A 24,723-nucleotide genomic window follows, 5' to 3' on the forward strand; every position below is an offset into this window, starting at 1 on the left:
TCATTCTCGCCCGTCTGAATCTGTGTATTGACAGAAACAGGTACATGTAACATGTGCACATCTTCACACGTATCTTCGGTTTCCTATACCGCAACACAGACATTTCTTCACAGCTCTGAGCTTTCTTGAATATTGAATGAAATGATATCTCATGCTACCACAGATCAGTTCTAAGTTTATAGGATACCCAGACCCGTTTCCCACTCATATCGCACTGCTGTCTATTTTCCCCAAAACACACTTTATTTTTGTTGCTGTGTGATGATGTTTATGTGTTCATTTAAGTGCAGTCTTGTGTGTGTATGCACCCATGACCACATGTGTATGTATCCATGTGTAAGCATGCATGCATGTATCTGTTTGCACACACATACATATGTGTGTGCCCATTTGAATGTGTTCATGTGTATATGTGTGTTTGTGTGTATGTGTATATGTGTGTGTGTGTGTGTGTGTGTGTGTGTATTTAAGATGACAACCTCACATATTGCTGCTCAGATTGTCTGTCATTTATTTGTGAGGCATGACATGATCTCTTACTGGCATAGAACTTATCCACTAGGCTGGGCTGCCCAGTGTTGCCCAGAAACTGCCTGTCTCTGCCTTCCCATCCAAGCATGTACCCCACATGTGGCTTTTACATGGGTTTTGAAGGTAAAAGTTAAGCAAGGCAAGCGCTTTATTCACCGAGCAGCTCCTGAGCCCCAAACTCTCATTGCTAACACCTTCCTCTCTGCAAACGGGATCTATCTAGACCTGGATATCACCTCAGCCTGGCAAGTTTCCTTAGTCTCCCTTGGTCTGGAGTATTTCCGTTAACATGGCTTTGTCTTCTATCTCGGTGACATTTTTAAGTACACAGTCCTCTCGTCTGACGACTCATGTAGGATATTCATCATTTTGTATTTCCCTGATGATGCCTTTTATGACTCGGTTCCCAGAATGCTTCAGGAGCACTGTCCTCAGTATGCCCTACCCGGAGGTACACCATGACCCTCCATCCCTCCATGCTGATGTTCATGTTGGTTACTAATCTTGTTTTTTCTCAGGTTGCTCACTGCATGGTAACATACAAAATGTGTGTGTGTGTGTGTGTGTGTGTGTGTAACATACAAACATAAACACAAACACATACATGTACATGCTTTATAAATACAAAGTTCAAACAAAAACCTGCAATAACCCCAAGGTGTGTTGCTTTTCTTCTCAGCTGTAACCTTTCTTCTGTAACCTTTGCCCTCTGAGGTCATCCCTTCCCTCCTTATCTGGACCCTCCAGCATCTCTCTCTTAGGGTTACAGAACTGCTCTGTTAACAATATCAACAACAACAACAACAAAATACAAAATGTATCCTTTGTTTGCAGGTTCCCTGACCTGACATGCAGAGGTGGATGCATTTGACTTGGGTCACGGCCCCTCTCTATGCCACCACTATGCTTGTTTTCAATGTCATGTTGGGTTTTTTGTTGTTATTATTATTATTATATTTGTTTTGCATTCTCAGTGGCTAAATATTTTATCATTCTTCCAAAAGGAAAAAAACGTATTAAACACAGGTAAAAAACAAAACAACAACCAAAAAAAAAAAAAAAAAAAAAAAAAAAAAACAATTTCCTAAGCACAGCTCTGTTAAACACAGGTGTCTGATTCTCCCAGAATCCTGTACCCTGCAGGCCTCACACTGAAAGTAGCCAAGCTGACTGTGGTTTGCACAGTCTCCCTCCTTCCTAAGTTTGTTTTTGCAAAGTTACCTGGGTATTTTTTCTAGGCTTCTCGCTTACACAAATGTAGGCACACTCACATGGCTTTTGCACACAGCTTCCTATGCCTGATGCTTCTCAGAAATATTAATATGTCAGTCAGTTTATATTCTTGTTTTTGGCTGGGTTTTCCTCCACTGTGTGTGGGCACCACAGCTCATCAAAGTTACATTTGGATGCCTAGATTCTTATATCAATATGAAATCATATTTTAAATATCCATAAATTGGCTTATAAAACGTCTTTAAAATCTTACATTCACAGACAATTTTGGAAGCTTCCAAGAGAGACTTATTCCAAGAATAATGAAATCCAAAACGTGATAAAATAAGTGACTTGTCAGGTTCATCTTATTTCTACAAAAATAAATATCATGTGTGTATAATTCTCACAGTCTTCTTTTCACATGCACTCTGTTTTCCAGCAGACTGTGTTAAACACGTTCTGTGTGCCTGCATCCTATTCACTGCTTTTCAGTTTCTCAGCTCACTTCAAAGGTACCTCACACACACATACTTACTCACACAATACCATGACACACATAGACATGTACACACATATATACACAATCACACATACACTTACACATATTTACACAAATATACACTCACACAGTCATACACTCACTCACATATACTCACATTCACTTATACACTTATACACATTCACACCCATATACTATACAGATATTTACACAAATATACACTCATACAGTCATATACTCGTAGACATAGACTCACACACATATAAATACACACATATAGACACACACACACATACTCATATGTGCATGCACACATGCGCACACACACTCTCTCTCTCTCTCTCTGTCTCTCTCTGTCTCTCTCTGTCTCTCTCTGTCTCTCTCTCTCTCTCTCTCTCTCTCTCTCTCTCTCTCTCTCTCTGTTGGTAAAAGCCAAAGAATAAGGATAGCAGGGAAATGTATATTAATAATTAAAAATGCAAACTAAGAAGCTACAGAGGAACTGGAGAAATGACTGATCAGTAAGAGCACCCTTCTTTTTTGAAATTAATTGATTCTTTTATGTATTTACATCCAAAATGTTGCCACCCCTCCTGTTCTCCTCTCCCAGAGTTCTTCCCCCTCCCCTTCTCCTCTGACAGGGTTCCCCCCACAACCCCCTCTCAGCATTCCCCTTCCCTGAGGCATCAAGTCACTACAGGATTATTCATATCTTCTCCCACTGAGACCAGACAAGGCATTCATCTGCTCTATATATGCCCAAGGACTTCGGACCAGCCCATGTATGTTCTTTGGTTGGTGGCTTAGTCTCTGGGAGCGCCAGGTTATTTGGCACTGTTGGTCTCCCTATCGAGTTGCTATCCCATTCAGTTCCTTCAATTCTTCATCTAACTCTTCCATTGGAGTCCCAATGGTTGGCTACACTGGGATGGCAGTCACCAACTCACCTTCAAAATTTTTCGGCCCAAGATTGTTCCTGTCCAAAAGAAATGCAGGGACAAAAAAGGAGCAGAGACTGAGGGAATGGATGACCAGTGACCAGCCCAGCTTGGGATTCATTCCTTGGATGGATACCAAACCCTGACACACCATTACTGATGCTATGTTGTGCTTGTAGACAGGAGCCTATCTTGGCTGTCCTCTGGGTACAATGCTCTACACCTACACTGTGGCTTAGAACAATCTGTAAATAACTACAGTTCCAGGGATTCAGTGTTATTTCTGACCTTTGTGGGCAATGGGTATACATGAGTTTCATACAGAGAGAGAGAGAGAAGCAAACACACACATAAACTAAACTAATTTTTTTAAAAAAGGCACTATAGACATTTACATGTTGTTCGTGGCTCAACAAGGATGACAGATGCAAGGCTGGGCATGGGCGGAGCCAGTGTCATGTTTCATTCACTATAGTGTTTAGTCACACATGACTATTAAATACAAAGGCTAAATACAAACAGCTCATAGCCAGCAGGGAGGATAATCCAGCCAATCCCTCAGCATTTCAAAATGGGTTCCCAAGCCAACATCAGGGAGCTTTCTCTAATACTACAGGCAATGCAATATGACTAAAAGATAAAATAGACCTTGGAGAATTCAAATCAAAATAAACTTTCTATTTTAACCGTCTGAACGGCAAGAGTAAAAATTGCCAAGCCTTCCATCCATCTCCTTCTTGTTTAATGGTGTATTTGTGATGGACAGATTTAAACTTTTCTCTCTGAGGGCCCTGTATTCCTTGAATATACCTGACAGTGTGCTAACAAAAGTGCATTTCTCGATGATAAAAAAAAAAAAAAGAGGCATAGTTGTACTCCTTAGGTAAACCAAATCCCATCATATGTAATACCCTAAGTCCTACTAAGTCCTACAGTTAGCAAACCTGAGAAAAATTTCTACAGATCAATGCCAGCCCCAGAGAGGTAAGAAGGGGACTCTCTCAAGTTTAGAAGCAAGAATTGCCACTGATTATAACCTAGGAGTCATTCTGGAACCCTACCAGATGCTTGTTCCCATAAGAGAACAGACATAGAACAAAACAAGCAGTGTGAACCACAGCCCACAGCTCTGGTGTTCTCCTTCTGGACAAGGACGGCTCCAGAGAAATACCATGATGCTGAATGGCAAATTGTTTTGTTTTGCCATTTTCTTTCCGAGAACACTCACAAAATATTATTTTCTGCTCTGAAATTGATTCATTTTATCACTAATGATGGAGAAGCAGTATTATGCAAGGTTCCATACCCACAGCAAAATCAGGTACAAATTATATGCTAGTATTTTAAAAGCTTGCAACCAAAATGAGTCGTGGCATTGGTGAGGAGAGGCTGTGGCTGCAGAAAAGGCAGACACGTTCTTAGCAAAGCTCCTTTGTGCAGTGCCATGTGCAAGAGCTATCAGTGTGACACATGCACATGCCACTGCAGTTTTGTGGACAGGCAGAGTTTCCATTACAGATGTCTCCAAAGTAGAGGAAAATCACCTTACAATGTTTTTCAAGTGAAACTTTGGTCAACTTGATATTGGATGGAGCAAGGATAAATTATGTTCCTATCTACTCTGAACACAGAGAAGCACCAAAGCCATCTGAGGATCAGCTAACACTTGCTGACATAGCCAGCAACCAATGATGGTAAGACATTGTTCTCTCGAAGACAGGAATAAGAAAATGAGAACATTCGTATGGCAAAACTATACCTGACATGATTCTGCAGACATGGCAGTCAACTCCAGGCTATACATGGCTCTAAGCACACACCGAGAGCTTCATGCTAAGTTATCATCAAGGCCCTGTGCAGTTACTGTGTTCATTTTATGAATGAGGTGCCCAAGGCCAAAACTCAAGTGTATCTGCCCTCAGCATCCTGCCAAACAATTACAGGGCTAGCTCACCACCATGGGCTGTGAGCAACCTTGACTGCCATCACTGCCAGTGATTAAACACATCATCATTTTACATTTTTATTCTATAGTTAAAACTATAGTTAAATATTTTAATACAGAAAATCATCAACCGAGTATTTTCTGTATGGCTATCAAATGTTCCCAGATGCCAAAATTTGAAAACGTGCTTGAAAAGTTTTTAAATGAATTGGTCTGGATATGCTATTGATGCCATTTGGGTGTAGGTTCTACAATAAAAACAAGTGTCATGAAGTCATTTAGCTAACCATCTGACTAGGTTTCCCCTACAACAAAATACAGAAATGTTTGAAGAGGAGAAACTGATACAGCCCAGTAGAATACAATGCAGCTGTCAAAAAGGCAAAGTGCAGGTCTGGGGTCTCGGAACTGCCCTGAGAGCTTTGAAGACTATGAAGTAAATACAACACAGAGAACAAACTGTCATGTTGTGTTTCACTTCGTAGAAGCGCACTGGGACTGAACCACCTGCCTTTCTCTTCTATTCCTCTACAAAGCATCATGACCAGGAAGCAAGCTGTGGAAGAAACAATTTATTCAGCTTACACTTCCATATTGCTGTTCATCACCAAAGGAAGTCAGGACAGAAATTCACATTGGGTAGGAACTTGAAGGCAGGAGCTGATGAAGAAGCCTTAAAGGGGTGATGCTTACTAGATTGTTTCTCCTGTCTTGCTCAGCTTGCTTTCTTATAGAACTCAGGACCACCAGTCCAGGGATGGCCCCACCCACAATGGGCTGGGCCCTCCCACCCTTAATCACTAATTGAGAAGATGCCCTACAGCTGGGTCTCATGGAAGCATTTCCTCAAGAGAGGCTGCTTTCTCTGTGATAACTCTAGCTTGTGTCAATTTGACACATAAAACCAGCCACTACACCACCTATGAACAGAAAGAGACTCAGAATTCTCTGATTGATCCATTTATACAGCCTAGCAGCACTAAGCTTTGGCTCCCAGCTTAAACATTGACCTGTGCATTTTACTGTTATGTTAGAATTTCAGAAAGTTGCAATGGTTTGGGCAGATGGTATGAGATCCTTAACTAGCCCAGAGCATGGATGGGAATTGGGGAGGGGCCAGATTTGCTCTCTCTTCATGAGGTGAGAGAGCAGTGCCTGACAACTGGTGGCTGGCCAAGGAAATAGCCAGGAGCAAGGTGTCACCTGACATTGAGGATTCAGGCCTGGAAGATTGTGACAATTTTTACTTTCTGTAGAGTGTGCATTTTACCTACTGAAGCTGTCAAAGACCCTGAATGGCTCTCACACACGCCATTGTGGCTAGTCTTCAGTTCCGATCCTTCTCGTACATGCCTACTAAGGCTCCAGTGCTCTTCTGAAAGCCTCAGAATGAATCATTATTGAAAATGTGTGCTTGCTGCTAAAAGACTGGGATGTGTTTGCCACAGCTTCCCACCTCTTCTGCAGGAAGTTTTACGGTTTTTACCTAAGCTTACAGAGGTGCTGGATCCAGAGCGCCAGAATTCAGCTTCCCCACCCAGGACTTAAGAGAATTTTTAAATCTCACTTTTCTCATATTATTATACATTAGTTAGAATCTGAAAACTCTATGTATATTTTGTTTTAAGTCTTGGTTTGTATTTAGCCTTACTGGGACAGACAGATGACCCTAATATTTTGTTTTGGTTTTGTTTTCCTGTTTTAATGACAAAGAAAAAGAACTCAAAAATCCTCACGCATAAAGGTGACTTCTACTCTTGTTCAGACAGTTGTTTCTGATGGTCACATGACCACAGCAGCCTTGATGTCTTCAGGGACTCTAGAAATCCACCAAGACATTTAGATAAGTGTTTCACTAAAAATCTCACCAATATAATTTATTAGATATCCAAAAGTCTGTGACACACACACACACACACACACACACACACAGAACAGATAAGAGCCACATGGGTGCCCTAAGGATGTCATTACTCTAGCCAAGGACTGTAAGATATATCCGGGAGATAAGAATGAGCCTGGCCTTCGCAGCAGCTGGATACTGTAGCTACAGAGGCAAATCGGCTCCTTGGGCTCTGAATTCTGCTCTCTCAAACGACGACGTCATCTTTGCCCACTCGTACTCAGACACACAGTAGATGATGAATTACATAGCATATTTCTGCTGGCTCCCAAGCCTAGCTCAGTTAAGACGGCTGACTGATTGCGTAATCTCGAGCTATTACATTAGAGGCTTTTTCTGTTATTTCAAACATTTCCCAAAGGTTAATTCTGAACTCCCAATCTCAAGTTGCCTCCAAGATTATACCAGTTGTTCTTTAACAGACAACATGGGATTCGGGAATCAACTAAAGTATAATTTAATAAGTTAATACAATTCTAACTGGCCTTCTGAGGATTCATTCTACTGAAATCTCAGGTACAGAATCCTCATTTCCACAGAAGTTTGCATATACAATCAACATTTAACGTGTATCCTAACTAATGGATGAACTACAGTCTCAGAAACAGATGAAGAAACAAACAACACATTTCAGAACAAGTAACATCCACCCAGCTTCAGGCTATCTGAGCTCTACAAAGAAAAGGGATCCAGATGGTACATTCCAAGGTCTGCACCCAGAGAATATTTTGAATAACTTCTGTGATGGATTCACAACTCCTCAAATTCACTGTTCCTCAAATGTATTCCGAGCATCTTCTGCACTGGTGCCTAAAACAATAAATCCACATCTCTCCCCCAAAATGACTTAACTATCCTGAGGCAGGGAAGAGAGGGCAAGGGTATCAGGGGTATTGCCAATATACATTTCCTCCAGCTACAGGGTAGAGTGTCTGTCCTTGATTCCAGATGCTGCTCTTTCCTTGCTGAATTTCCCTTCTTCTGAAGAAGAGCTTGACACTCAGCTTCCAGCTAGTGGTATAGATAAGACACTGTTGCAGGAGCTCTGAGCCTTGTATAGCCCTGGGTGTGTGGCTGGGTGGGTCTAACCTTCACATCAGCTATTTCGTAACAGCCGTGTTACTTAGATTCTTACAATTTTAGAGAAGGGAATTCTAGGTATAGAAAAGTAACTGAGCCATGAGATCGGGGCATCTCTTCGAGTTTGCACCAAAACCAAAGGCTGTGGAGATGATAAGAAATGGATGTTAGCTGAGGAACTTTCTGAGGTTTTTTGCAATTAATCAGCCCAAAGACATCACATCATGTAAAAGCACTCTACTGTTAAACCTGCTTCATTTGATCTAAATATCAAGGAAACAACTGAATACAGTGCATAGAACACTATCAATTCTTTCCTTAGGGGAAAACTGCTAACCACTGGTAAACTCATCTTCAAACTCAGATCTAGAAAATACATATAGAACAAAATTTAAAAACAGGCAAAGGAGCAAATGCTGTGGCCAAACAGAAGGGTGAGCTGAGATGCTGATTTCCTCCAGGTACCTTGGAGCTCGGATAGTTCTCAGCATGTTGTATGACTGCTAAGGGAGCAAGGCACAGTCATCCTGTGGTGTGTGATATTTAGTGTGGTGTCCAAGAAGGATTTATATTAACAGTCTGGTGGTGTTTAGAGGGACTATCACATTGTTAGGCAGAATGCCCAAAACGCAAATCTTGCCATCACATGGAACCACTTTAGACAGGACAGTTCTCAGAGTCTCAAGTAGTTTGGGGAACTTTAACAAGAACATCAGTCTACACCTACAGAAGTAACTATAAACTCAGACTTCTACAGAACTAAATACATACACAGACTTTATTTTAAACAACAGCAACAACAACAATACACACACACACACACACACACACACACACACCTACCTTTTTAGGTTCCTTTTCACAAATGGAGATATTTTGTAAAATTAGATTTTAAAAATATAATTAGTACCCAGTAAAGATGTCAAATTATGTCTGATGGGGGTCACCCATTCTGCTCTATTCCTTCTTCATTCAGGGGGACAACTGAAGAACAGGAGTGTGAACTAACAGAGGTGAGCCAGAAGGTGCCCTGCCCACAGGGAGTCCTAAGTGAATGTAACTGGAACTTTACTAACAGCAGAGAGTATTGATGTCTATAATTGTGTTATATTATAACAAATTTCCTGAGTGACAGAGGATGAGAAGAAAATGCAGACAGTAGTGAGGAGGGCAGAGATGGCAGAGTGGACAGTAGAGCGGGAAGGAATATGGTGTGTTTCTGCCTGGTTTACAAAATAAAGGCATCAGGTAAAGAGGAACAAGCTCTATTCTCAGCATGAAGAGAAGCCACATGTGGCCAGGTATAAAGATAAGAGAGGGAGCTAGTGAGGGAGAGAGCACACAGGTGTCAGCAGGCAGGTGCTAGCGGAGTGAGGAAGGGAACACTCATGCCAGGCACAGATCAGAGATGAGGACCAGAGCATCTTTAATGAGCAGACCAACCAAAAAACAAAAGAGACTTCAGCCAGAGGTGAGGCCTGACCAGCTGGTGGGAGTCTAGACAGTTGGATCTACAGTAACAGTGTGAATGAAGCAGGCTCAGAACACAGGGAGAGAGCAACACTAGAAGGCTGAGAAGGGGCTCAGAGCTAAAAGAGGAGAATAGAAAACCCTCATACTTAGCAAGGTGAAGCCTGTGTCAGACACTGCCAAAAATCTCAAAAGATTTTCCCAGAGAATTAGGCCATTGTGTTTCCAGCTAAAGGTGAAAGGTCAAAGAAGTGTGTCACAGAGCTGTCTCCATGAAGTGACTGAAGGGGAGCTAGAGAGGCTTGGTAAGTAGCACCTGTGAGAAAAGAAGAACAGAAGGGAAAGAGGAGAGGGAGGGAGGGAAGGAGGGAGGCGATGAAACTCAGCCAGTCTCCAAAGACTTTATAATTTCCCCAAGAGAGAGAATCCTCAGCAAAACATACAAAATGGCTTCAAAATGAGGGCTCTGGAAATGTCTCCATTAGCAAAGTACCACATGCCTGTAACCCCAGAACTGGGACAGAGTTAACAAGCAGATTCCCAGGGCTTGCTGGACAGCCGGTCTAATTGAATAGGGAAACTCTAGAATCTGTGAAAGTTTTTGTCTCAAATAACTTGTGGACAATAACTGAGGAAAATACACGATGTCTTCCTCTGGGACCCAGTACCACCTTCTAGCCTCCACACGCACATAAGCAAGAGCACACACACACACACACACACACACACACACACACACACACAAAGGAGCCTCCGTATGCACATAAGCAGAAGCACACAGGGACATGCACATGCACACACAGACACACATACACATACATAAGCAAGAACACACACGAGAGTGAACACAGGCGTACGTGTGCACACATAGGCACACAACACATACTACTTGCATATAAGCAAGAGCACACACAGGCACTCACACACACATACTACATGTACATACACAAGAGTGCACACAAGCACACACACATACACATACACACCACATTCACATACATAAGATGCACATAGGCACACACACATATGTAGGGGTGGTTCTGAAGCTAAGATCCTGTTCCTCAGTTGACTTGATCTATCAGTAAAGCAGTCATGGGACAGTTGATAGGTGAAAGAAATAGGCAGGACTTCCCGAGGCCCTGTAGGCAAACTAGCAGGGCAGGGAGAAAGGAAAGGGAGGTTTTCACCATGCTTCAGAGGGATAAGAGGTGACCAGCCATGTGAGATATCAGAAAAATCAGCCTAGGAAGTGTCAGGAGCTACCTACAGAAGTGGAGACTTTACTATATCCTGTGGGATGCACATGGGGAGAGATTGGCAAACTGCCTTCAGGGGCTGTGCAGAGACAGCTTGGACATGAGATCGTGGGAGAGGAGAGGAACGCAAGAAGGGTTGGTCAGGGAGCTGCTAGACCCAAGTAAAACCAGCGGCCAAGAGCAGCTGAGGTCTTCGGGAGGGAATTCACCGAGGAGGCTCAATGTGTGCTTTTCTCTGGAATCCTGGGGTCATTTCTGCAGGTGGTTTTTGCCAACAGCATGAGTAATTCTAGACCATGGTACTAGGTTTGGGGTGAAAGAGATTTACAAATTCAAGAAATGAAAGCAGGAGATCTAAAAATTTCAAAGAGCCAGATGTATGGAGTCCAGGTGACATCTATTCCTAAACACAGAAGAACAGATTCATGGGAAGGGACAGAAGAGCATAAACACTGGAAGACAGAGCTTGGAGTGAATGATGGAGTCAGAGCTCAGGGGAGGAGCTAGCTAGTAGCCAACAAGACCATTTCCATTATAGGACGGCCACAGAATGCTGAGTGACATAGTACATATGCAGGAAAAGTTCAGGGAACTCTATCCATAAATAAAGTAATGGCATCTTGTAGAAACCATGGAAGAAGCCTAGGAACTAAGAGCTACCTCCTGAGGATCAAGAAGTGTCCTGATTATGGATCTAGAAGGAAAACTTAGACCAGGCAGTATCTGCCTGCCTGAGCCATAGATTTGCCATGCCACCAACATGCAAGGCTTCATGGTCTTTATTCAGCAATGTGTGATTCCTGAGGTGAACATGAGCCTCCAAGCAGAAGCTGTGCATCCTGTATGAGAGATGATAACAACTCACTGGGTGGGGGGAGGGGATGAGGACCCCAATGAGAGAATGGCTAATGAGAAAACCAGGACATTGAAGTTGCTCAGGACAAGTGTAAAGCCAGAGGAGAAAGTGGAGGGATTGTCAGCTGTGCCGTGTGAGCCTGCAAAAATTGTGTGGGTATATCAGGTAAAAGACCCAGGCCTTCCTCTGCAGAAGGGGTTCAATGATGGTGTACACAACATGAACATGGAAGTAGAAGGGGATCAGTGGCCACACAGCATCATTGACAGTTCCAGGACTTTGAAAAGAACATCACAGATTGGGAACATGGCTGAGTAGGGAGAGAAAGAGGTTACAAACACAGTGTGAAAAAAGGAAGTGAAGCCAGCCTAGAAACAGCAGGAACCACACTGTATAAATGGCAAAGGATTGGCAGGGTCACCAGGGAGTGCCAAAAAGCAAGAGGGCATGCTCACATTCCTGAAGGAGGGAGATGATGGCCAGATGAAGGGTACCAGTGAGAAGCAGCAGTACAAACTGACCATGGAGAGGAGGGAGCCATGAGCCACTGAGGATGTTGTATCATTTGTTCTTTCATTAGTGGGGGTTACAAAGGTCAGGATTGTCCCATTTCTTGGGCCAGGGACATGCATAGCCTTGAGACAGCACTAGAGAGAACAGAAATTGCAGCAGGCAGGAGGTTATGTGCAGAGTTATGTGCAGGTGCTGAGGGAGAAGCTGACTATGTCCTCATGCATGGCTGACAGGATTGGACGGACGTGCATACCTGCAGCATCCTGAGATGAGAAGGTTATCCTCCTTTATTAGGGGGAGCCAGTGTCATCACAGACTCCTTATCAGAGGGAGGCAGGAACACCAGAGAAGGAGATATGATACCACCGGAAGCAGGGATTAGTGTGTTCTGGCTTACAAGCCAATGGGTGTAGGTGGCCTGCGAGCTACTGAGGTAGGAAGAGACTCTCCCCCAGTGTTGCAGAAGGAAAGAAAATCTTCCAGACACTTCAGACTGCTGACCTTTCAAACTGTCAGAGAGTAAACCCGTTTTTCTGATGACTAAATGTGTCCCAATTTGTCACAGCAGCAATGGGACCTGATCTTAGCTACATGGAACCAAGATAAACCTCTATGACTAAACTATCAAAATATATAAGGAAGTACAGATGGTTTCAACTTTTGTAATACTGAGTTTTATTTTGTTCTGAAACACCAAATTGTTTTTTTTTTTTAAACACAGAAGTGTACCTTCCTTGCTGCTGCCTAATTCTTTATTTTGCCTGTTTTCCTAGCAACCCAATACTGGCTGGTAAGATAGGATCAGTGCATAGGATAAAAGGCAGAGAAGCCTTCTAGCTGGTTACAGGAATGTGGAGTGTAGAGAGTCTTGATGTTCAGGGCCAGAGGTTTTCCCATGAGCAGGTAGTGTATGTTTTTCTGTTGCAGAAGAAAGGTAGACAGCAGGCATCTGCATCTCTGTGTTATTTCCATAGAACAGTGAGGATGCTGTCCCCAAGCCATTACTCCCACCTTAGCAAGCTGGCCAGGTTGGCTCTCAGTAACTCTACATGGAGAAGTCAGTGTAAGCAGGCTTCCTAAAAGACAGGGGCTTCGGGAGCAGGACCTAGTCTTTCCAGGAAGCAGAAAAAAATGTGGATAAAGGCTGGACATTCAAGAAGGAGCCAGAGCAGGAGCCTCCTTACACACTCAGAAGAAGCTGTGGCTAACTGCTGGGGCTTCAGTTCCAGACAGATAATCAGAGCTAGAGGCAGAGAGCAACAAGGAAAAAAATGTCTGAGGAAAAGGCATAATAAGGATGATGGTGGAAAAGACAGGAAGAAACATTTTCAATACAAACCTTAACAAAGATTAAAAAAAAAAAACAGTATTTCAGTTTTCAAATGAAATGAAGATAGAGACTCACATGTCAATGGTAATAAAGGGGAGGTGTCTTTAAACCTGCTCTCAACAGCAGGTGTTTATGTTCTTGATTATGCTGCATCCCAGATGGCGAAATAGATTGTAAAATATGAAACAATCAAAATGGTCTTATGCTAAAAGACATTTAAATTAGACAGGTGGATATGGGGAAAGTATGTGTACAAATAAAATAGGCACGTTTTCCTTACATTAATATACACACGTTTTCATGTTGAATATGTATCTGATTTTCAGGGTTGAAGTGTGTGTGTGTGTGTGTGTGTGTGTAAGTCTGCATGTAGAATATCAGGTTAGAAACCATATTAGCAGTGAATCGCTCACTACTTTAATGTCTTTACAAAAGTTATCCAGGCAAGAAATGCAAACTACTTTGTTCTATTTTTAACACTCAGAGGCTGAAGAACCTCATCGCGGTAGCTGGCACGAACAACATTATTATAATATTTGCACACTGAAAGGAACATTAACAGTTGAGTGTCAATATAGAATTGAGTTCATCTCCCTCTTGGAAGGTTGACATGAACCTTCTGTCCTTTTGATGGCACTGAAACTTTCGATTACAAACTTGTTTATTCATCTTAAAATGCAAGCGCCATGCTCGAGTGATGTTAGAGCCACAGCGCAGGTGTCTTCAGTTACTAAGAGATCAAGGGAAAATCAGTAGCTTCATTCTTCCCTTGCTCAGGGTTAGACAAGCCCTGGACTTTCTGCAGAATGTCCCCTAAAATCATCACTTACGTGGTCTGTGAACGAGGGATGTACAGTTACATGCCGTTGTTCTCTGTCCTTCTCTCCCTCCTTCATCCCCCCTCTTTTCTCATTCAATTTTTTTCTCTTATCCAAAATATCATTTCTCTACTTCCTCTCCTCCCTCCAACCCCTCCCTTGTCTTTCTTCACCCTCTTTCTCATAATCATGGCCTCTTTTTCTTTAATTAGTATTATTTTACACAGAGAGAGATAAGGTCATAAATACATCAATGCCTGATAACATGTTTTAGGGCATTTCTTCTTTCCCAACTAAACAATGAGAGTCTGAGAAATGCCGTTAATCCCTCGGTGCTCTGCGCACACTCAAATTCTTAAGCATGAGTGACTTCCTGACAGATTAGAAGTAAAGATAAAGGCAGTCAGCCCAGCCAATGGATCTGTCTGCTATACACTAATGCTTTCACACTAATGTTCAGGGTTGACATATGTTAAAGTTCGGCCATATTTCACAATCATCTCATCAGCCAAAGGGCCATGAATGAGTTTCCTGTGCTGACCACCTCACCTGCCACTCAACGCCTCCCTCCACAGGAAACTGACAGCTCTCTCCTCAGTAAGTGCTTTCTGGTACCACTTCCGGTATTCCCTTCTTCCTCACCCTAAAACCCAAGGGAAAAAAGCTTCATGCCCGACAGCCCAAAAGCTTGATTCCCAACACTGCTGCCCTGATTTGCTTCAGGAGAAAAGTCTTCCATTTTCCCCTGGGTGTCTTTTTCATTAACACCAAAGCCAGAGGGGAAATCTGGAGGAAAAAGCTTTTCTCTGCAAGCATGTCTTGCAATGGCCGACGGACCTTAAAGAATCTCCCGGAATAAACTGTAATGATAGCAATATGTTCTCGGACTGGGCTGAAGAAACACAGGAGAGGGACAGAGAATCTGACACTTTGTTCCATCCAGCCTAAATTCATCTTGCTTTGCAAACTCCTTCACTGGATGCTGATGCCCTGATACCTAATGTCTTAAGCCTAGCTCTAGGCCCCCAATCTGAGGATACAATACTAGTCTGATTCCTAAGGCACCTGCCTAGTATTTATGATGATGTCATTGGCTCACATAATTTTGAGAAATAAACACTAAATCTCATCAAGCAACAGCAGACAAGGGTGGTAGGATCCTGAGTAGTAAGCAGGATCTAGACATTCCTTATACGTCCCAAGAAAACAGACCTCAGAGATACACACAGAGTAGCACAGAAGGCTTCCTTTCCTTGCCCCACATCCTAGAATTCTGCTTAGGTAGGTCTCTGCAGTTTCCCTCTGATAGGTAGGCTTGTTTAAACCCTCTGCTCTAGATGCTTTCAGTTTCTGTGGTTTAACCTTTACATTATTTTATAATAAAAGCCTACAGCAAAAATAAAAAAACAAAAATTTCTATTTGTTCACTGTCAGGTGTCAGGACTTAGGGTCTCTCTCTTTTCCTTTATTTATTTATATATTCATTCATTCATTCATTCATTCAGTTTACATCCTGTACATAGCCCCCCTCCTCTCAGTCCTCCCTCACACATACACATGATCCTTCCCCCAAAACCCTCCCATTCACATCTGAGAAGGCGGGGAGATCCTTCCCTGCTGGAAACCAGCCCAAACTAGTGCTTCAAATAAACACAACACTAGGCTCATCTTCTCCCACTGAGATCAGACAAGGCCGACCAATTAGGGGAGCAGGGAGCCACAGGCAAGCAACAAAGTCAGAGACAGCCCCTGCTCTAGTTGTTGGAGGACCCCATGAAGACCAAGTTACACATCTGCTAGTATCTGCAGGAGCCTAGGTTCAGTCTGCATTTGGTTCTGTCTCTGGGAGCCCCCAAGGGTTGACTCTGTTGATCTTCCTCTGGAGTCCCTTTTACCTGACTTCCTGAGCTCCATCTAGTGTTTGGCTATATGTCTCTGCATCTGTTTCAGTCAGCTGCTAGTTAGAACCACTCAGAAGATAGTTATGCTAGACTCCTGTGTGTGAATCCAGGTTACTCTGTTTCTTCATCTTTATGGTCATTTTCTCCCTATCCATTGCTGTATCCACAGTTATAAACACTGATCCTCTCACCAGCAACAGCTTCTGGAAGCATCAAACCAGATGACACAGGAAGTATAGCATGTACAAGAATCACCTCCTACAGCAGGTTGAAATACAACATACTGATGCAAATTTTGAGCACAGAGATTCCCTGTACACAACCACAAGGCTCTGGTGCCCAAGTGCTCAATCAAGCATGATTGTCCTACTTGAAATGGTAAGACCTGGGGCTTCCACCATCTTTTTCGTAACATTCCCCTAATCTACTACTGTCTCTCTCATCATATCAAAATAGACCTGAAGATGATTGCAACCCCACAGGAAGAACAATATCAACTAACTGGACCACCCAGAGCTCCCAGAGACCAAACCACCAACCAAAGAATACACATGGAGAATCCTGTGACTCCAGATACATATGTAGCAGAGGATGGCCTTGTCTGACATCAGTTTGAGGGGAGGCCCTTGGTCCTGTGGAGGCTTGATGCCAGTGAGAGGGGTTGCTAGAATGGTGAAGTGGAAGTGGGTGAGTGGGTAGGGGAGAACTCTCATAAAAACAGGGGAAAGTGTAGAGGGGGTATGGGCTGAGGGGGGTTGTAGAGGGGTAACTGGGAAGGGGATGTCATTTGAAATGTAAACAAATGGAATAATTAATGAAAATAGACCTGTGCAACATAGCCCTTGAATGGACGTAAACAAATGAGACTTGATAAGGAAAATGAAGATTTGAAGACTGCCACTTAAGAAGATAATTACGTACAGATTGTAATTCTGTGTACTTTATGAGTTCAACTTATCTAATCCTTCAAAAATCCAAGGAGGTAGGCAGGTACCTCTCCCTCCGTACAGGTGAAGAAACGGTGCCTTAGAAAGTCTGAATGACATGCCCAGGGTCACAGAGATGGTAGGTAGCAGTCCCATGCTGCAAACCCAGCTCCAGTGTACACTCTGAAACCCTAACATTCTGATTAGCTTTGATGGGTCATTTCCTAGCCATGTCCGTAAATTTACTAGTTGGTAAGCGATTGAGGCAAACGTTTTCATTTCAATTAAATTTCCAGATTAAATCACCTTGAAAAGATTTAAGGCTGACCTTGGAAAACAGTTCTACTGGTGCGGCCACAGTATTTCCTTCTCTCAAGTACTGCTCCCAGGACCAGGCTTCCTGTGTAGTCACAGAAGGTTCTAGAAGACAAAAAAACACTTTCCTTGAAGCAATTCTTGATGAAATAAATTTTAAAAGCAGTCTGCTTGAGCTGGAGATCAGAATAGCCACAACTTCTGAGGACATTGTCCCTTGTTTCCTGTAAGCAGTAAGTAACCTTCCCCATCAGTGACTCCACATTGAGTGCTCCCTGTCAGGAATCAAGCTCAGGGACACACCTCAAATAGGATACAGTTGGCAATCTTAAAGACACTAGCATAGGTACCTAAGCCATTCAACTGACTCCAAAGTAAATGGCCTGAAGACTTTTACTCCTCCTGTCTCTCACCCACACTGCTTTGAGGGGGTGTCAGTTGGTATAAGCATCAGAAGGCAATGTGGCAACACTTGTCAACAGCCTTGATATGCTTCTACTTTAGACTTGGCAATTCTTCTAGGAATTTGTCTCAATAGACTCACAGTTGGCTACCAAGGCGATAAAACACGGGACTTTTGCTAGTTCTCCAGAAAGCAACAAAACACTAGAAATAAACTAAACATCCATCAAAGAGATAATTAGATGCTTTATATAGACACACCACTTAATAATAAGTCACAGCTGTCTCATGGCATGCAAAGGTCATGCAAATAATACACTGTTAAGGAGGGGGAGAGCAGTTTAGAAAACAGAACTTTTTTCGGTAAATGTGGTAGATGAAAACTGAGATGAAAATTACAGAAATCATATTTCATGTGAAATCAGCTTTAGGTCCCAGGATCATAAATAATTTATTTTCTGATGTTCCTCCTGCTTTGAATTTTGTTTTCTACTTTCCAAATTTTGTAGATGAATATTTGCAAGTTGAAATTCAAACTTACCATTTTAAAATAATAAAAATTCAGCCAAAACCAACAGTGACTGTAAAAATTACAGTCTGTGCCTCTGGAATTATCGTTAAAGAAAGTAGTTGTATGCAAATAAAAGTCAATAGTAAAGTGTTCACTGACAGAAGTGCAAAGACACAAAACAGAATTAATATGGGGAAGGTTGTATCAACACATACACACACTCACACATACATGCACACACATTTAACACATGTGTGTAACACATAACATACATATGTAACACACCTATGTAACAAACACATACATAATACATATATATAACACATACACACATGCATAATACATATATACATGCATACATACATATATGTAACACATATGTAACAAACACATATAAAACACATATGTAACACATCCGTATGTAACACATATACACACATACACACATAACATATATATATGTAACACATATAGCAAACATATATAATACATACATATGTAGTACACCCATATGTAACACACACATACATGCACACATGCATAACACACATATGCAACAAGCATGCATATAGCACATACTTATATAACACATCCATATGTAACACACACACGTAAGAATATTCAGATGTTATCAAATGTTGTATTTACTTAATGAAATGCTTTGATAATTTAATGTATCATTAAGAAACTTAAAAAGGCTAAGTGTTATACAGTTTCTTTTGTGTCCATATTTTTGCTATTTGAGATATGAAATAAGGTGGACATTGAAGAGCCCAATATGCTATGATTTCATTTATCTGTGGAGTCTAAAAAGAATCAAACTCGGGACCAGAGAGAATCAAGGTGGTAAGCAGAGATGGTCAACAGTAGATGGAGAGAGTAGACATGCCTGTCAGAGGGCATGGTTTCAGTTACATTGAAGGAATGAGGTTTATGGACTTATCAAATAACATGGTGACTGCAAATAATATATTGTATACTTCAATGCTGCTAAAACGCACACACACAGAGTAACACATACACACAGAGTAACACACAGAGTAACACACACAGAGTAACACACACACACACACACAGAGTAACACACACACACACACACACACACAGATTGCCTGTGTTCTCACCTTTAAAACCTGGTAACTAGGTGAGAATATAGTTAATTATTTTCAGTTACTCTTTCCACTATACAAACACATATCTAAACACCCCATTTCAGCCCAGAAGATGCTCAACTGTAAAATGCTTGTCCTGCAAGTATGCAGACCTGAGTTTGCCTCCTGTCATGTCCTTAAAAGTCCCTGTGGTCCCAATGCCTGGGAGGCAGAGGCAGTCAGGCCCCTGGAGCTTGTTAGGTATCTCTAGGCAAATTGGTGGTTTCTAGGTTCAGTAAGGATCCATGTCTAAAATAAAAGGTAAAGACAACCAACCACGATCTCTGCCCTCCACACACAGATGAATTCACACACACATGCACACACATGAGCATACGTGTATATTTGTATGTAAATTTATGTATTTATATATTTATAAATTATATATTTATATATAAATTACATATATTATATGTAAATTTATCATCTATATATATATGTTTATATATAAATGTATATTATATATTTATATTTATTAGGATATATCCTAATTAAAAAATGTAATGTATTTTTGACAGTTAAAAAAATAAAACAATTTAATAAAATAGAAACATAAACATATAAGGTACATGTGTATGTATGCATGTATGCATGTATGTATTACTCATCTAATCACATATTTATAAAACACTTTCTGTGGGCTAGGCACTACACACATATGCATGCCAACAAATGGAAACATACATAGAAAACAAGTTGGAAAGAGACAGCATATTATTAGCAGCAGTTGTTCATGGACAGGGAGATTCATGTAAGTATTCATTCACTGTTGCATTTGCTACAGTCAAAATACTCTACAAGGAGTATTACTTTGACAGAGAAAGAGAGAGGGGGAGAGGAAGGAGAAGGGGGAGGGAGAGGGAGGGGAAAGGGAGGAAAGAAGAGGGGGAAAGGGAGAGGGAGATGGAAAGGGAGAAGGAGAGACTTGAAAATACAGATCTAAAATGGCTGAGGCTGAGTGTTAAGCAAATGTTGCAGAAGAAGGCGCAGATGGTAAAATGCTAGAACCGCATCCACATCGCAGTGACAGACAGTGACATCTGAAATCTCCCAGGACACTAAGACAACCCAATGGGACAACCAGCAGCAACCTCGCACTGTAGAGGGATAATTCATACAGACATTTAAATTTTACATGAAAGCTTACATTCTGTGTGAGCCTCCTACTATACCAAGAAGAGCAATGTCTGAAGTGGAACCCTGTGTCCAGTAGATGAAAAATACATAATACACATCATTTCTCTTCAATGCTCAGGTACATCACTGACAAAAAAAAGAGGTGAAGTTTGGACAGCTTTACATACGTGTAAAGCATATACACACAATAACATGGACATTAACATCCACTTGTCTTGGTCATAGCCTTAGTGACTTGCTACTAAGAAACACTGCTCGAGCATGAGAGAGTAGTGTTATCATCACATAAGGCTTACCAGAATTGGGACTGGTGGGTCTGACTAGTTCTTCTGACATACCCAGCCATCCTAACGTGAGCCTCTAGAAGCCTGCAGCTTCTTGTCCCATTATGCTGCTATAAGCACTGCGGCTGTTTCACTATCTCACAATGTGAGATGTTTTCATTCGCTCTGCAGAGTAAGCTATGTGACAAAGCCTGATGACATTCCGGTAAGATTACTCAACTGCCCTGTTTTCACACAAGCATTTTACTGTGTTACAATTATGTGCTTTACAAAAAAAAAAAAAAAAGTACTGCAGAGCTGACATGAAAGCAAATATAGATATCTCATTTTCTACAACAGCTGTGTTCTTAAAAAGACTCTGTGTAATTTCTCAATTTAATCATATTTCCGATTGTCGTACATTATCATTTTGCCCAAAGTAAATCATATCTAAGACTTCCTGTTATGATTACATAAGTATGCAGAGAACCTTTTAACAATCATCATAAAAAGAATACATAATATCAGACAATAGAAACTTCCAAAGAATTAAATATTTTAGCAGAGCAAGAAGATCGCTCAGGAGTATGGTGCCTACAAGGGAAATAGGATGCACGTTGGCTCACCGACACCACAGCCTGTGGACAGTCTCTCTCCCACCACCAGCTCCAAAGGGATCCTGTTCCTTCTCTGTCTCTCATGTAGTTTCACTAGTCCCCACAAGATTTATTTTAGCTGAAGCTAAAGAGTGTGCTTATTTTATAATTGTTTGAGACAGGCGGGGCATCACTATATAGCCCAGACATTCCTAAAATTCAGATCGTCCTGCCTCCTCTGCCTCTCTGCCTCTCTCTCTGCCTCTCTGTCCCTCTGTCCCTCTGTCCCTCTGTCCCTCTGTCCCTCTGTCCCTCTGGCCCTCTGCCCCTCTGCCCCTCTGCCCCTCTGCCCCTCTGCCCCTCTGCCCCTCTGCCCCTCTGCCCCTCTGCCCCTCTGCCCCTCTGCCCCTCTGCCCCTCTGCCCCTCCTGCCCCTCTGCCCCTCTGCCCCTCTGCCCCTCTGCCCCTCTGCCCCTCTGCCCCTCTGCCCCTCTGCCTCTGCGGTACAGAATTACAGAGATGCACAGGCTGAACTTGTCTACTTTGAGTTAGAACATGAACTCTAAAAACACAGTGTGTCTTTGGCTTTGCTCTTCACCATCTTGCTAGCTGCTATCCTGACTGGCCCCGAATATTTGTCTAATGACTTAAAGGCAAAGGCAGACACAATATCACGTTGGGTGAATAAAGGAGCTTGGCATGGTGGCACGCGGCCGTCTGTAATCCTCATCCTTGGGAAATGGAAGCAAGGAATCAGGAGAATCCAAAGCCAGCCCAAGCTGCAGAGCAAATTCCAGGCCAGCCTGGCATGTATGAGACTCTGTCTCAAATGAGAAAGAGGGGTTGGGGGAGGGAATCAACTAAGCACAAAAGCAGAAGAATTCAAGGAACTCTGTTTGACCAATTCATTTGTCTTAACCATCTTGAAGAGAATGAACTGATTACTACACGCACTGCCTTACTTTATCTTATCACTCATGCCAAGTCTCCGAAGCAGTCTTTAGGTACCGCACATACTTTATAGAACATTATAGAAGATTTTGTAGAATGTTAGACATACATATAGATTTGCAAATCCTAAAGTTCATTTCTTTTTACTCCATTCCTTGGCTATAGTGAACCATTCTAATTGTTGTTCTTCTGGTAAAATTGCATGATGTAGAAAATATCTTTAATTGTATATTGTCTGTCACTTAATACTTAGTATATGTCAGGTACTGAACTATGTGGCTGCAGCACAGATATGACGTGTGTGTGTACAAGTGAGCATGTATGTGTATATTTTTATTAATACTGTGTGTGTGAGTGAAAGAGACAGAGACAGGAATATACACAAAGAAACAGAAAGGAAAAAGAGGGAGGGAAGAGAGAGAAAGGAAGTGGGAGGAGGATGGGCGTTACACGCTGGCATGTTACTGAAGCTGCCTTTGGATTCAGGAGCCATCTAGGAAAAGCTAAAGATTAGCAGGTGATCTTCCTGAGATGGTTTCACCATGGACTGTGGATTGCGATGTATTAGCCCTTGCAGACAAGGCTAAAGGGAGGACGTTTTCAGGATTTGATTCCAGCTATTGATATGCCTTTTCTGTTATTACTAAATTAAACTAATATATAATCGCTGGGTATTAGCCTACCCTATTAGGCAGATTTTCTGCAGATCAATGAAGATATACTGTCTTGTAGTGATGCTATACAGATAAACAAATGCTTTCTTAATTCCCAATTCTATAAAAATTCCTAAAATTACACTAGTAACTATTAAGCCCTTTATAATAGGACTGCTATTAAAGTCCTCTCTGATATGAAAACTGCAATGAGATCTCTGCCAGGCTTCATGTGCCACAAGTTAATTGCTTCTGAGATAGAAAATGGGCATTTACAACTCAGAATACATTCATCAGAGCTGCACAACAATTAACTAAATGTCACAAAAGAGAACAAACAATTCATTATAGGTGTAAGGACAGAAAATAAAATATTGACTGAGTTTATCTATACAAAACTTCAATGTCAACTTAGGTACAAAAATTATAGTTTTACACTCTCAATGAACCTGCTGAGCTAGTAACAGATGATGTCTAGCTAGATAACTAGTTTTAAGGGAAACACATGTAAGCATCTCTATTGTAAACTTCTTATTCAATTTATGATTTGAACTTATATTTGAACTTTCGATGAACATTTGTAAAAAAAAAAAAAAAAAAAAAAATGCTTGGCAAAGCCATGTGATCTATTCTCCTAAAAAAATGTACAAAGCTCTAGGAAGAATGATATTGGGTAGCAGGAAAGAACAGAATGCAGAACACAGAAAGAGAATTAGAAACTAAGGCAGAAGATGAGAGTCTGCAGAATACAACAAAATACAAGAGAGGATAAGACAGAGAAGAAGAGGGAGAAAGAAGAAGCTGCAGAGAGGGCAAAAAGAGCAGGCAGGCTTCTCTATACCATAGAACGGGACAGACCTTGTGGTAGGCTTAGTCTTACTAAAGAGGACAAAGCTTTTTTTCTTACAGAAGGTTTTAATTCATTTAGTAACAAAAGGGAAGACAATTTTTCTTTCTCTATGCAATAAAGCTTGGAGCCCATTTTACACTTAGAATGAGTGAGTTCTTTCTGCACTGGTGATTGGTCTTTTGCTCCATATGCATATGTAAGTATGGATGGATATACATCTGTATATATGTGGTAAGAAGCTGGATCCAACAGGAATGCACGCAGCTGTATGAATATGTGCCCGTGAATGTGCATATGAATGTATTGTGGTTATGCATATTTGCTTGTGTCAAAGTTTTTCCTTCTGCCGGTGTGACTCTCTTCTGCTTCAATAAAAAGTTTATTGCTCCAAAACTCCCTCCTGCCTGAGAAGCAAGAGGTTAAGCTTCTGGGCAAGAAAGAAGGAAGTCCTAGTAATTAATCCTTCACTTAATCCCCTGCTGTTAAGCAACAAGTGTTAATTTGCCCATAGGCTTCAGAGTAATTTAGAATCAATACAAGTAAACGCTTATAGAAAGCAATTTTATCTCTCCTAAGACAAGGCCAAGTCTTGTCCCCACCAATGCCCTTTCCCCTTGGCAACCTTCAAGAGAGAACCAGAGCTCCAGAGCTGGTCTCTGGCGCTGGGTTTAAACGCTCTTCTTGCCTATGCCCACTGAGTAGCAGGAACTACAG

The 24,723-nt window shown here is 41.7% G+C and overlaps 1 protein-coding gene across 1 annotated transcript in view; it reads right to left on the reverse strand.

Annotated features, from left to right (window-relative positions):
• Positions 1–24,723, reverse strand: part of L3mbtl4 (L3MBTL histone methyl-lysine binding protein 4) — a 373,346-nt gene that overhangs the window by 302,922 nt on the left and 45,701 nt on the right. Inside the window, exon 3 of the mRNA XM_034483726.2 lies at positions 17,510–17,601. Coding sequence (XP_034339617.2) covers positions 17,510–17,601 — 92 coding nt within the window. The remainder of the gene's footprint in view (positions 1–17,509; positions 17,602–24,723) is intronic.

This window comes from Arvicanthis niloticus, chromosome 21 (genome assembly GCF_011762505.2).
Source record: "Arvicanthis niloticus isolate mArvNil1 chromosome 21, mArvNil1.pat.X, whole genome shotgun sequence".
Lineage (NCBI taxonomy): Eukaryota > Metazoa > Chordata > Mammalia > Rodentia > Muridae > Arvicanthis > Arvicanthis niloticus.